This window comes from Gopherus flavomarginatus, chromosome 9 (assembly GCF_025201925.1).
Source record: "Gopherus flavomarginatus isolate rGopFla2 chromosome 9, rGopFla2.mat.asm, whole genome shotgun sequence".
Classification (NCBI taxonomy): Eukaryota; Metazoa; Chordata; order Testudines; family Testudinidae; genus Gopherus; species Gopherus flavomarginatus.
Genome location: NC_066625.1, coordinates 38,756,780 through 38,770,910, shown reverse-complemented (window position 1 = coordinate 38,770,910; position 14,131 = coordinate 38,756,780). Strand labels below are relative to the sequence as shown.

The 14,131-nt window shown below is 51.6% G+C and overlaps 2 protein-coding genes across 11 annotated transcripts in view; one reads left to right on the top strand and one right to left on the bottom strand.

Moving 5' to 3' along the window:
* Positions 1 to 14,131, bottom strand: part of TELO2 (telomere maintenance 2) — a 384,906-nt gene that overhangs the window by 179,048 nt on the left and 191,727 nt on the right. The gene's annotated exons all lie outside the window — the stretch shown is intronic.
* IFT140 (intraflagellar transport 140) overlaps positions 1 to 14,131 on the top strand; it is a 254,848-nt gene that overhangs the window by 90,815 nt on the left and 149,902 nt on the right. For all 5 annotated transcript variants that reach the window (XM_050968079.1, XM_050968076.1, XM_050968074.1 and 2 more), the window contains one exon: positions 4,136 to 4,227. In XM_050968079.1, the coding sequence (XP_050824036.1) occupies positions 4,136 to 4,227 (92 nt within the window). The remainder of the gene's footprint in view (positions 1 to 4,135; positions 4,228 to 14,131) is intronic.

Sequence of the window (14,131 nt, the reverse complement as noted above, 5' to 3'; positions counted from 1 at the left end):
TTAATGGGGCAGGCTCACGCTGTGGAATGCCGATTCTGGGCCCAGGAAACAAGCACCAGACTGGTGGGACCGCATAGTGTTGCAGGTCTGGGACGATTCCCAGTGGCTGTGAAACTTTTGCATGCTTAAGGGCACTTTCATGGAACTTTGTGACTTGCTTTTCCCTGGCCTGAAGCATCAGAATACCAAGAGGAGAGCAACCCTCACAGTTGAGAAGCAAGTGGCAATAGCCCTGTGGAAGCTTGCAATGCCAGACAGCTACCAGTCAGTCGGGCATCAGTTTGCAGTGGGCAATCTACTGTGCGGGCTGCTGTGATCTAAGTGGCCAACGCAATCAAAGAGCACTGATATCAAGGGTAGTGACTCTGGGAAATGTACAGGTCATATTGGATGGCTTTGCTGCAATGGGAGTCCCTAACTTTGACGGGGCAATAGACGGAACTCATATCCTTGTCTTGGCACCAGAGCACCAAGCCAGTGAGTACATGAACTGCAAGGGGTACTTTTCAATGGTGCTGCAAACACTGGTGGATCACAAGGGATGTTTCACCAGCATCAATGTGGGATGGCCGGGAAAGGTACATGATGCTCGCGTCTTCAGGAACTCTAGTCAGTTTCAAAAGCTGCAGGAAGGGACTTTCTTCCCAGACCAGAAAATAACCGTTGGGGTTGTTGAAATGCCTATAGTTATCCTTTGAGACCCAGCCTATCCCTTAATGCCATGGCTCATGAAGCCGTACACAAGCATCCTGGATAGTAGTCAGGAGCGGTTCAACTATAGGCTGAGCAAGTGCAGAATGGTGGTAGAATGTGCATTTGGATGTTTAGAAGCACGCTGGCGCAGTTTACTGACTCGGATAGACCTCAGTGAAACCAATATTCCCATTGTTATTACTGCTTACTGTGTGCTCCACAATATCTCTGAGAGTAAGGGGGAGACGTTTATGATGGGGTGGGAGGTTGAGGCAAATCACCTGGCCGCTGATTACGCACAGCCAGACACCATGGCAGTTAGAAGAGTACAGCAGGACGCAGTGCACATCAGAGAAGCTTTGAAAACTAGTTTCATGACTGGCCAGGCTACGGTGTGAAAGTTCTGTTTGTTTCTCCTTGATGAACCCCTACCCCCTTGGTTCACTCTGCTTCCCTGTAAGCTAGCCGCCCTCACCTCCCACCTTCGATCACGGCTTGCAGAGGCAATAAAGTCATTGTTGCTTCACATTCATGCATTCTTTATTAATTCATCACACAAATGGGGGCTAACTGCCAAGGTAGCCCGGGAGGGGTGGGGGAGGTGGGAAGTGCAGGGTAGGGTGGGGAAGGATGGAAGGACAAGGCCACACTTCACTTTAAAACTTTGAAACTTAAAAACTTCAAAACTTATTGAAGGCCAGCCGTCTGTTGTTTGGGCAATCCTCTGGGGTGGAGTGGCTGGGTGGCCGGAGGCCCCCCCACCGTGTTCTTGGGTGTCTGTGTGAGGAGGCTATGGAATTTGGGGAGGAGGGCGGTTGGTTACACAGGGGCTGTAGTGGTGGTCTGTGCTCTTGCTGCCTTTCCTGCAGCTCAGCCATATGCTGGAGCATATGAGTTTGATCTTCCAGCAGCCTGAGCATCGACTCTTGCCTTCTGTCAGCAAGCTGACACCACCTATCATCTTCAGCACGCCACCTCTCCTCGTGTTCATATTGTGCTTTCCTGCATTCTGACATTGTCTGCCTCCACGCATTCTGCTGTGCTGTGTCAGTGTGAGAGGACAGCAGGAGCTCAGAGAACATTTCATCCCGAGTGCGTTTTTTTTCGCCTTCTAATCTTCACTAGCCTCTGCGAAGGAGGAACATTTGTAGCTGGTGGAGGAAAAGGGAGACACATTTTAGAGAACAAAGGGTACACTCTTTTCTGTTAAACCTTGCTGTACACATTACACAGCACATGTGCTTTCGTTACAAGGTCGCATTTTGCCTCTTGTGTTGAGGGCCTGCCGGTTTGGTGTCAGAGTCCACACACGCTTGACCCCTTCCCCCCACCGCGTGGCTAACAGCAGGGAACATTTCTGTTCAGCCACAGCCAAACAGCTGAGCAGGAATGGGCACCTCTGAATATCCCCTTAATAAAAACACTCTATTTCAACCAGGTGACCATGAACGATATCACTCTCCTGAGGATAACACAGCGAGATAAAGAACGGCTGTTGTTTGAATGCCAGCAAACACCGGGACCATACGCTGCCATACTTTTTTATGTAATGATTCCCAACTGCGTGCTGCTGGCCTGGTGTGGTAAAGTGTCCTACCATGGCAGATGGAATGAGGCCGCCCTCCCCAGAAAACCTTTTGCAAAGGCTTTGGGAGTACATCCAGAAGAGCTTTATGGAGATGTCCCTGGAGGATTTCCACTCCGTCCCCATACACGTTAACAGACTTTTCCAGTAACGGTACTGACCGCGAATGCCAGGGCAAATTAATCATTACACATGCTTGCTTTTAAACCATGTGTAATATTTACAAAGGTATACTCACCAGAGGCCCCTTCTCCACCTTCAGGGTCTGGGAGCATGCCTTGGGTGGGTCCGGGGGTTACTGGCTCCAGGTCCAGGGTGAGAAACTTTGGCTGTTGGGGAAACTGGTTTCTCCACTTCCTTGCTGTGAGCTGTCTTCAGTCTCTTCATCATCATCTTCCTCATCCCCAAAACCCGCTTCCGTGTTGCGTGATTCTCCATTGACGCAGTCAAAGCACAGGGTTGGGATAGTGGTGGCTGCACCCCCTCGCATGGCATGCAGCTTCTCATAGAAGCAGCATGTTTGGGGCTCTGATCTGGAGCGGACGTTTGCCTCTCTGTTTTTTTGGTAAGCTTGCCTTAGCTCCTTAATTTTCATGTGTCACTGCTGTACATCCCTGTTATGGCCTCTGTCCTTCATGCCCTTTGAGAGTTTTTCTAATGTTTTGGCATTTTGTTTACTGGAATGGAGTTCAGCTAGCATGGATTTGTCTCCCCATATGGCGAGCAGATCCCGTACCTCCTGTTAGCTCCATGCTGGAGCTCTTTTGTGATCCTGGGACTCCATCATAGTCACCTCTGCTGATGAGATCTGCACTCACCTGCACCTTGCCACGCTGGCCAAACAGGAAATGAGATTCAAAAGTTCGCTGGCTTTTCCTGTCTGCCTAGCCAGTTCATCTGAGTCAGAGACCAGAGCGGTCACAATGGAGCACTCTGGGATAGCTCCCGGAGGCCAGTACTGTCGAATTGCAGCCACACTATCCCATATTCAACCCAGCAAGGCCGATTTCAGCACTAATCCCCTTGTCAGAGGTGGAGTAAAGAAATCGATTTAAAGAGCCCTTTAAGTCGAAAAAAGGGCTTTGTCGTTTGGATGGGTCCAGGCTTAAATCGAGCTAATGCTGCTAAATTCGACCTAAAATCGTAGTATAGACCAGGCATTAGTTGACTGGAGCTAGGGGGTAGACTCTTCAAGGCCAATAGTTCAAGCATTTTCTCTAAAGAACCTTCAGATGTTTGCTGAGAAGTGACTTATTGTGAGCTATTCTTCTGCCCTTCTTGTTTGTTTTATCCTTACAATCCTCCCTATTACTCAATCAACATATTCCAGTAACTGTCTCCATAGCCAGGTCAACATGCAATATTCACAGATTGTTCCAGAGCACCTCCAATTCTGTCACACCCTCATTTACAACTTCTCAATTGTAGCAAAACCATGGAAGGGTGAATCATCTCATCTGATCGTAAAACTGGGGCCGGTCAATTTTCTTCTCTCTGCCTCCCCCTACTCTTCCACCCCTCACATATGGACAGAGTCTATGGAGTGCCTTCTGTTAGAGTTATAATTTCATATTCTGGATGTACTTCCTGATGAGAAACCAGCATAAGGGACAAATGATGGTGGAGAAGGGTGGGGAGGGGGGATTTTGAGAAGTGCTACAGAATGACTGAAGAACAGATTTGTTGTGAGTTGGAAATGACCTGCTGTCAATGCACACTGCTTTATTGATACCACTGTAGGGACTAGTCACTTCATGAATTAGACTGAAAGAGCATGCTTTCTGGACAAAATGCTTTACTTTGATTAATAGCATGTAGCCGTTTATTCTAATCATGGTATTCTTGTGAATGTTCCAGGCTCTTTCCTCTGTGATTCTCCAGTGCTGGCTATGCATGAAGAAAGCATTTACACAGTTGAGCCAAATCGGGTTCAGGTCCGCACCTGGCAGGTGAGTACTGCTGGTCCAGGGCTGGTGGAGCAATGGGACAGTTAATAATACATTACTGAAGTGCTGGGTTCAAAGTGCCTAGGAAGCTTATTTAGTGGGTTTACCTTGCTGCATGTAGTTAACCCACACTGTTTTTTCTTGCTGAGTTTCTCCTCAGATCAGTGCCTAAGGCAAACCAAACCCAGATAGCGGTGCATATGTTCTTGTGGTATAGCGTGCTGGTCCCACTGATTATTCAAGAACCCCTTTCTTACTCACCAGAGAAGGACAGTGACATATAGGGTTGAAACTACCCAGTCATCTCTCATCCCTCTCAGAGGTTAGGTGCTGTGTTTATGGCTGAAAAAATACAGATTGGGGTTCTGTAAATGTAGCACTTCTACCCTTGGCATAGGAAGGAAAATATGCTATTAAAAGTTTTGGCTGAAGGACCTGTGTCATTTTCTATATTATAAAACACCTAGCATATTTGGGCACTACTACAATCTAAATAATAAGAAACAACAACAGTAGACAAAGGGACTTTGTAAGGGCCAGAGTTTTTAAAATGTATCAGAGTATGTGGGCACAAGCAGATAAATGCATGTGTAAAATATAGTTGCATGCCTAGAATGAATAAATGTGCATGCAAATGGTGTGTGCTTCTACAGTCTATATTTCTGTGTATGTAACTGCATTCTTTGTGCAAACATGTACATGTCTGTATCCCCAAGTAGATTTTGTGGGCACAATTTATACATCTCTTTTGGAAACGTTCATTCTAAAATCTACAGCGTTTAAAAATCAGCAGAGATAAAAGATCCAAGAGAGACTTAAGCTGGTTTCATAAAGTACCTGTACAAAACAGGCCTTGGTTTCCAGGATTCAGTAACTAGTTATTTAGGTTTTCACCTTATTTAAGTAAATTAAAGAGATACTGTCTAGTCAATTTTTGCCCAGAATTTAGGTTTTATAAAAATAATTTTGGGATTTGTAAAGTCCAATAGAGATGTTTCCATGAAATTATATTTAAATTCCAGTGAAAAAGGCTTTTGGTTTAGATTTAAACCAAAAGATTCTAAAAGATTCTGCTCCCTTGCAGAGTTTGTAACTCAGACTACTTCAAGTAATTTCTCATGTCTATTCTCGTGTCCAGCTCTAGCACCCCCTGGATGCCCACGCTTATGCGCTGGTATAAGGGGCACTGCTAGCCCTGCACCCTTCCAGTTCCTTCTTACCGCCCATGACAGTTGCTGGAGCAGTATACTCCCTTGCTTTGGCATGCCGTTACTAGTGGTTCACTGAATTGTTTTGTTGTAAATAGTTAGTTTTAGGTGTTAGTTTCTTTTAGTCATTAGTTAATTAGTTTTAGTTAGGGATGTAGTTCCCGGGATGGGGCATGCCCTGGTCTCTGGGTGTCAAGCCATGTGCTGCCTGCACTAAACTCATGCCCAAGAGTGATCCCCACGCCAGCTGCTTAAAGTGCCTGGGGGAGGCTCATGTAGGAGAAGTGCAGGATCTGCCAGGGCTTTAGACCCCACACTTAAAAAGACTGGGACATCAGGTTGAAAGCTCTGTTGATGGAAGCTGTGCTTAGATTGGGCTCTGAGCTGGTTGGATTCCAGCACCATGCACCCCTCAGCACCATGCACCCCTACATCCCCAGTGCTGAGAAAGTGGCACAAGATGCATGCCCCAAGAGAGCGCTCCCCAGTGCCCAAAGGACACCAGAGAGACTTGGGGAGTGAGATGTGACCTGTGCCGGGCCACTCCATACAGCTGGGAATAGCAGAGGCACAGCCCACCTGAGGACGCCCTCCATGCTGGAAGCCTTTCAGGTGGTCAGTGACCTGATGGCCCTGCCAGTTCCTCCTAGACCTAGGAACTGCTCGCCTACACCAGGGAATCATCGAGGGCAGTTGTATTGCGGGGGAAGCCTGCACTAGGCCCTCCATCACAGGCACTGACTTTCTAAAGTGCCGGGTGATGTTTGACCCCTGGCTCTACCCCAGGCCCCACCCCCACTCCACTCCTTCCCCCAAGGCCCTGCCCCCCAAGGCCCCACCCCCCACCTCCTCCTGCGCCCTCTCCACTCCCACACTGCCTCTTCCCACCTGGTTTCACTCCCTCCCCTGACCGTGCTGCATCCTCTCTCCTCCCCACTCCTTCTCAGCCTCCTGCACACTGCGAAACAGCTGTTTTGCAGTGTGCAGGAGGCTAGGGGTGGGGGTCGCTGATCTACAGGGCCTGCTGGTGAGCGGGAGGCGCTGGTGGCGGGGAGTTGATAGTGGGGCTGCTGGTGGGTACTCAGCACCCACAGTTTTTTCCCCTGGAGCACCCACAGAGTCAGTGCCTATGCCCTTCACCATGGTCCCCAGCCCAACACCAGTCTCTATCACTTTCCCAATGTCCATCTCCAGTGGGCCGGAACCGGTCGCCAATGCTCAGGTGCTGTTTGCCTGAGAATTGGCACCGATCACCTGATCTCAGGCATTGGTCACATGGCACTGATCCCCTGAGACCACCCACCAGTTACTGGAGTCCTGGTGCCACTCACCAGAATCCCAGCACCAATCACTGGCCTCCTGTAGCTGGTCTCTGGTACAGAGGCATCGTTCTCCAGCTCCCCATCATAGCCGGCAAGAGGGTGCATCAATGACATTGCCCTAGTCTTCATATGAGAAGCCCTCATCAGACTCTGAGGGAGGAAGTGTCCCTTCAAAAGAGGTGCCATCACTTGGCATACCATCTATCGGCCTGTGGCCTCCAGGGAGCTACCAGTCCAGTGGCAGTACTGGAACCCCTGGGGGTTCCCAGCAGCACTGGGACAGTTCTCGTACCTCCCAGCTGTGGTGGTCGGTACTGAAGCCTGGTTCAAACTTAGACCCAGTACCAAAACCCCAGCAGTATCCCCAGTTGAGATGGCCACAGAAGAGGTAGAGGGTCTGGCCACTTGTCCACACTGGCATCCTCCTCATCTTCCCCAGATGAGGCACTCGTGGGTCCTGTTAACACTCTGCCTTCTGATGATCTGCAAGCCCCCCAGGAGCTCCTTGAGAGGGTGGCTGCCAACCTGGGCCGGGAGGGACAGGAGCTCAAAGAGCCAACGCACTCCCTTTTTGATATTCTTGCAGCTCCTGCCAAGGTGGCTCTGCCTGTGCATGAGGGGGTAAAAGCACTATGGCAGACTTTATCTCTGCCCCCAATTTCTAAATAGGTGGAAAAGAAGTACTATGTGCCCACAAAATGGTTCAAGTATATATACTCTCATCTGTCCCTGGATTCCCTGGTGGTTGCTGCAGTCAATGAGAGGGATAGGCAGGGCCAGTCCCGTGCTACTCCCAAAAAATAAGGAGTCAAAACACTTGCACCTTTTTGGTAGAAAGGTTTATTCTACTGCAATTTGCCAACTCTGTATCGCAAACCAGGAGGCACTGCTGGGGTGATATGACTTCAGTGTTTGGGACTCCATGACCAAATTTAAGGACTACCTGCTGCAAAAATCATGGCAGGAATTCTTGGTCATTTTGGAGGAAGGAAAGGCAGTGGCCAGAAGTTCCCTCCAAGCTGCCTTAAATGCAGTAGATTTGGCAGCCAGGTTCATATCTGCAGTCTTCGGACTGTCACAAGAGGTGCAGCAGCTAGTGCAGGATCTTCCGTTTGAAGGATCCTCACTATTTTTGGACCAGATGGACACAAAACTGCATGGCTTCAAGGACTCCAGAGCCAGCTGGCCTCTGCCACTGCCCAACTGGGCACTAGCCGTTTCCCAAGCAGGAATAGATGTTCTTTTGAAGGCATGCTCGGGGATGGATTACCAGTCTCCCCCGGGGATCAGCACACCCCCCTTTTTGTCTTTGGACCACATTTTACCATACCTTTCTGCTTGGAAATCAATAACACGAGGCCACTGGGTGTTCAGTACTATTGCAGTGGGCTACACCCGCCAGTTTATTTCAATCCCTACATCACACCCCCATTCCCTGTCCCTCTTCAAGGACCCTTCTCACAAACAGCTTCTTGTCTAGGAGGTGCAAACCCTCCTATGGACAGGGGCTGTGGAGGTAGTTCCTCCTGAACTGAGAGAGAAAGGATTCTATGCCCACTATCTCTTGATTCCCAAGGCGAAAGAGAGTCTGAGGCCTATCTGAGATCTGCGTCATCTCAACAAATATCTCAAGAAGGTGAGGTTCTTCTTCGAGTGATTGCTGATATTGATTCCAATTAGGTGTACGCATGCTGCGTGCATGGCCGTTGGAAAGTTTTTCCCCTAGCAGCATCCATTGGGTCGGCTGTGGAGCCCCCTGGATTGGCACCTCCATGATGCTCAATATATGACCCTGCCGACCTGGTGCCCCCTTAGTTCCTTCTTACTGCCCGTGCCAGTTATTGGAACTGTGACGTATTGCTTAGCAAGTTCTCCATGTGTCCCTAGATTCATTTAGATAGTAGTAGTTCTGATTTTTGTTGGTAGTTTCTTTTTTGCTTTGCTTTGTTGTAGTTAGTGGCAGCTGGGTTTGACCCCAACTGTCTTTCTTCGGGGCTCTCGTGCCCAAGTTCCTGGGATTTAAGTCTTACAAATCCTGCTCCAAGCCCATGCCAATGGACGACCCCTATGACTCTTGTCTGAAGTGTCTGGGGGAGACTCACCAAGCCGAGAAGTGCAGGATCTGCAAGGGATTTCGTCCTCGGACTGAAAAGGAGCGGGACTTTTGCCTGAAGCAGCTCCTTAGACCCCAGCCTCCTTCACTGTGGCAGGCCCTGGCACCGAACTCTTCGATGTGCAGCATCCTGGCAGCAGTGGTGGACACGGCACTGCGGATGGACTCTGGCTGAGACCCATGGCACCGCCGCTCCCTGGCACTGAAGCTGGGAACATCAACCTGGCACTGCTTGCACTCCCTGGCACAAAAGCGACACTGGAAGCCAGAAAAGGGTGGCTCTTCTTTTCAGGGACCCGGCCCCTTGGAGCCGACCTTTGTACCATGTCCAGGGGAGGAGCACCCAGGAGCGAAGGTCATGGACGTGGCACCGTTGACTTTGGCCCCACTGGGGGAGTCATTGAGTCCGATGCCATTGGACTTCCCTTCCCACAGTGTGGTGGAAGTTCAGCTACCGTCCACCCTGGATACCTTTCTAGCTGCTAGGGACCTCATTGTCATCACGGCATTGGGGTCCCCTCCGCTCCATGCCGAGCCTCCGGTGCCACAGCGGATGGCACTATCTCGAGGCAAGCCAGCACTGATCCATCCGTTGACACCCTCAGCTCTGTTGGGTAAGCCCCACCACCACTCAGAGTCCTGGCACTGCTCCCCATCGCGGTGCTGGTCATACTCATGGCACCATTCTGGATCACATCAGCGCTCCCAATCATGGCACCACACCACTCCCCAGTCACCGTCATGGAGCAGGTCCCAGATCCGACACCAGTTCCGGCACCATTCATCGGCTCGGTGCAGCTCTTGGCCACGGTACCAATCCAGGTCACAGCACCACCCTCCTTCTCACTGCTCATAGGCACAGATCTGCTCGGCGCCACCCTGGCCCTCGCGGTCCTGATATCATTCCTCGGGTTCGGAGAAGGGGTCGCTGTCTTTGGATCAGGACTTCCGCCAGTCAGAATGTAGCCCCCTGACATGGGGGCAGGACCATGACTGCTGCACGGGCAGGGGCCCACCCAGTGGCCATTCTGGATGCCATGGGCATACCACCAAGCCCAGGGTGCACCATCTGGAGCTTCCTGGTTGGCTGCCTCTGAAACAAGGGTTCCAGAAGCCTCGGCCAGTTGGTCCACTCCTCGGGGTGCGGAGGAACAATCATTCCCCCTCTCCACCTCGGGACCCCTTTCAACTCCTGTTTCTGATCCTGGACTTATGGTCAGTGACATGGAGCATCAAGCCCCCATAGAACAGCTGACCCTCTCCCCCCTCTGGCCTCTTCGTCCTCCTCCCCTGACAAGCCCGTGGCAGGCACCTCTATTTCCAGGCTTCCCCCCATAGACATCTGCGCCCCCCAAGACCTCCTGCACAGGGTGGCGCGCAACATGGGTCTGCAGGCCAAGGAGTTGGTGGAATCAGAGGACCCAGTGGTGGACTTTTTGGCCCCAGAAGGTCCATCAAGGGGGGCCCTGCCCCTCATCAAGACCATTCAGGCCAATGCCAAAACCATCTGGCAGATCCCAGCCTCCATTCCCTCTATGGCCACAGGGGTCAAATGCAAAAACTTTGTACCCTCGAAGAGCTACGACTACCTCTTCACGCACCCGCAGCCCTGCTTGCTAGTAGTTGCGGCCACGAATGAGAAGGCGAGGCATGGGCAGCAGGCCTCGGCACCTAAGTCTAAGGACGCCAAGTGGCTGGACTTGTTTGATTGCAATGTATACTCCACAGAGGGGCTCCAGCTCAGGATTGCTAATCAGCAGACACTCCTGAGCTGCTACAACTTTAACTCCTGGAATGCCATGCTGAAGTTCAAGGAGCTTGTGCCACCTGAGTGCAGGGAGGAGTTTGGGGCTCTTATTGATGAGGGCAAGATGGTGGCATGGACCTCTTTGCAGGCCTTGCTGGACGCTGAAGACTCAGCTGCACATACCTTGTTTTCTGGGATTGCCATGAGGCGCACCTGCTGGTTGCAAGTCTCTGGCCTGCCTCCTGAGGTTCAGCAGACACTGCAGGATCTGCCCTTTGATGGGGAGGGTCTGTTTGTGGAGCAGACTGACTCTAGGCTGCATAGCCTTAAGAACTCGAGGACAACAATGAAGTCACTGGGTATGCATACCCCAGCAACCCAGGGGAAACACTTCAAGCCCCAGCAGCTGCAACAGTGCTCCTACCTTCCTTGGCCAAGGCAGGATTTTTACAGGCGGCAGGGGCAGAATGGCAAAAGGAAGCCCTCCAACCCCTTGTCTGGTCAAGGCCAGGGCCTGACCAAACCATCGTCGGGTTCCAAACAGGCCTTTTGAAGGGGCGCCCAAGGACGGCGTACCACACTTACCCCCGGATCTTTCCCCGCCATTTTTGAATAGTTTATCCCACTTCCACCGTACATGGTCTCAAATAACCTCGGCCTGTGGGTCCTCCGCACGGTGGAAGCAGAATACTCTTGCCAATTCTGCTCTTACCCACCCTGCCACCCCACTTCCCTGTTCCTCTTCAGGGACTCCTCTCACGAGCATCTCCTTATTCAGGAAGTTTGGGCACTCCTCGCCATGGGGGCGATAGAGGAGGTTCCACAGGACCTAAGAGGCAAGGGGTTCTATTCCTGCTATTTCCTAGCCCCCAAGGCCAAAGGGGATCTCCAGCCTGTTCTGGACCTGCGCAGGCTCAACAAATTCATGGTAAAGCTGAAGTTCCGCATGGTCTCCCTTGACACCATTATCCCCTCCTTGGATCCTGGAGACTGGTATGCCGCCCTCAACATGAAGGACGCGTACTTCCACATAGCAATTCATCCGGCACACAGACACTTCCTGCGCTTCATGGTCAACTACAAACATTACCAGTTACAGCCCTTCCATTTGACCTTTCAATGGCCCCACAAGTGTTCACCATGTTGATTGTGGCTGCCTTCCTCCATTGATGGCAGGTACAAGTGTATCCCTACCTCGATGACTGGTTACTGCAGGGCTGCACCAAAGAGCCAGTGCAGTCCCAACTCCACCTGGTCAGATGTATGTTCAAATGGCTGAATCATCTCCTCAACATGGAGAAATCTATCCTCTGGGTCAGTTCTAGAATTGAATTCATTGCGGTGGTGCTGGACTCCATTCAAGTGCAGGCCCTCCTACTGGACTCCCGCTTCTGGGCTATTGTGGGCATCATTCAAGGCCTGCAGCAATTCCCGACCTTGACAGCACGAGGATTCAGGAGTCTCTTCAGCCACATGCCTTGATGCACATACATAACTCAACTTGTCAGGCTCCATCTCAGGCCGTTGCAAGCATGGCTCACCTTAGTTGACTGCCCAGGGCGCGACAGCTTGAACTCAGTGGTCACGGTACCAGAGCAGATCCTCGCCTCCCTTCACAGGTGGCTCGACCCCCGAGTGGTGTGCAGGGGAGTCCCCTTCCGCTGCCCCCAGCCTTCCTTGTCATGGATGCATCAGCTCTGTGGTGGGGCGCACATCTGGGAACCCTTTAGAGTCAGCGCCTGTGGTCTCAGTCTGAGCTGTCCCTCCATATCAACATCAGGGAGCTGATGGTGGTGCGCCTTGCTTGCCAAGCCTTTCAGGCCCAACTGCAAGGTTTCTGCATAGTGGTTCTAACGGACAACACCACAGCCACATTTTGCATCAACAAGCAAGGGGGAGCCCGCTCCTCCCGCCTCTGCCAGGAAGCCATTCGACTGTGGGAGTTCTGCATAGCCCACTCCATTCACCTAGTCATGTCCTTTCTTCCAGGGATCCAGAACACACTGGCAGACTGCCTCAGAGGTTCTTCCATTCGCATGAGTGGTCTCTCTGGCCGATGTCACCACATATTCCAAAGGTGGGGCTTTCCCCGGGTCGACCTGTTTGCTACCCGAAGCAACAGGAAGTGTCCTTCAAGGGTCGCAGCCCGGGCTCCCTCATTGACACATGCCTGCTCTATGCCTTTCCTCTGTTCCCTCTCATGGACAAAGTCCTGTTCAAAATCCACAAGGAGGAGGCAACCGTGATTCTGATAGCTCCAGTGTGGCCTCGCCAGCACTGGTACATCATGCTGCTGGAGCTGTCGGTGGACATACCGGTCATGTTGCCTCTCCTCCCCGACCTACTCACTCAGGACCATGGTCGCCTCTGCCATTCCGACCTCCTGTCCCTCCCCTTGGAAGGTGCATGGCTGAACCCCATGGAGCTTCTGCGTTTGGACCAAGTAAGACAGGACATGCTAGGTAGCATGAAGCCCTCCACCAGAGCCACATACCTGGCAAAGTGGAAGAGATTTTTGTGTTGGTATGACCAGCGCTGCACCTCCCCTCCCCCTCCAAGAGAGAGTAACCCTCATTTTGAAGTATCTCCTGCACCTGAAACAGCAAGGCCTGGCAGCATGTTCCATAAGGGTTCACCTCGTTGCCATCTCGGTCTTCCAACCAGGTGCATCTGGCTGCTCTGTCTTCACTAACCCTGTGGTTGGTCACTTTCAAAGGCTTAGACCATCTATACTCGCAGGTCCACCAGCCTATCCTGCCTGGGATCTTAACCTGGTCCTCTCAAGGCTCATGGGGCCCCTGTTCGAACTGCTGGCCATGTGCCCCCTCCTGTATCTTTCCTGGAAGACAGCTTTCTTGGTTGCCATTATGTCTGCGAGACGCGTCTCTGAGCTGAAGGCCCTCATCTCAGAGCCGCCTTATACAGTCTTCCACAAGGATAAGGTGCAACTCAGACCGCAGCCAGCCTTTCTCCCTAAGGTGATGTTGAACTTTCACACCAGCCAGGACATTTTCCTGCCCGTCTTTTACCCGAAACCTCATGCCGGTTCCCAGGAACAATGGCTGCATTCCCTTGATGTCCGCAGAGCCCTAGCTTTCTCCACTGACTGCACTAAACTATTCAGAAAATCTACCCAGCTCTTCGAGGTAGTAGTGAACCAAATGAAAGGCCTCCTGGTCTCCTCTCAGAAAATATTCTCGTGGATCACACCCTGCATTCACGCTTGCTATGAGCTGTCCGGGGTGCCAACCCCAGCTCACATCACACACTCCACTAGGGCCCAGGCCTTGTCAGCGGCGTTCCTGGCCCACGTGCCCATACAAGAAATATGTAGGGCGGCGACGTGGTCTTCGGTGCATACCTTCGCCTCGCACTACACCATCATCCGGCACACCAGAGACGACGCGGCCTTCAGTAGAGCGGTGCTGCAATCTGCAGTCCTTCACTCCGATCTGACTGCCTAGGTAAGGCTTGGGAGTCACCTAATTGGAATCAATATGAGAAATCACTCAAAGAA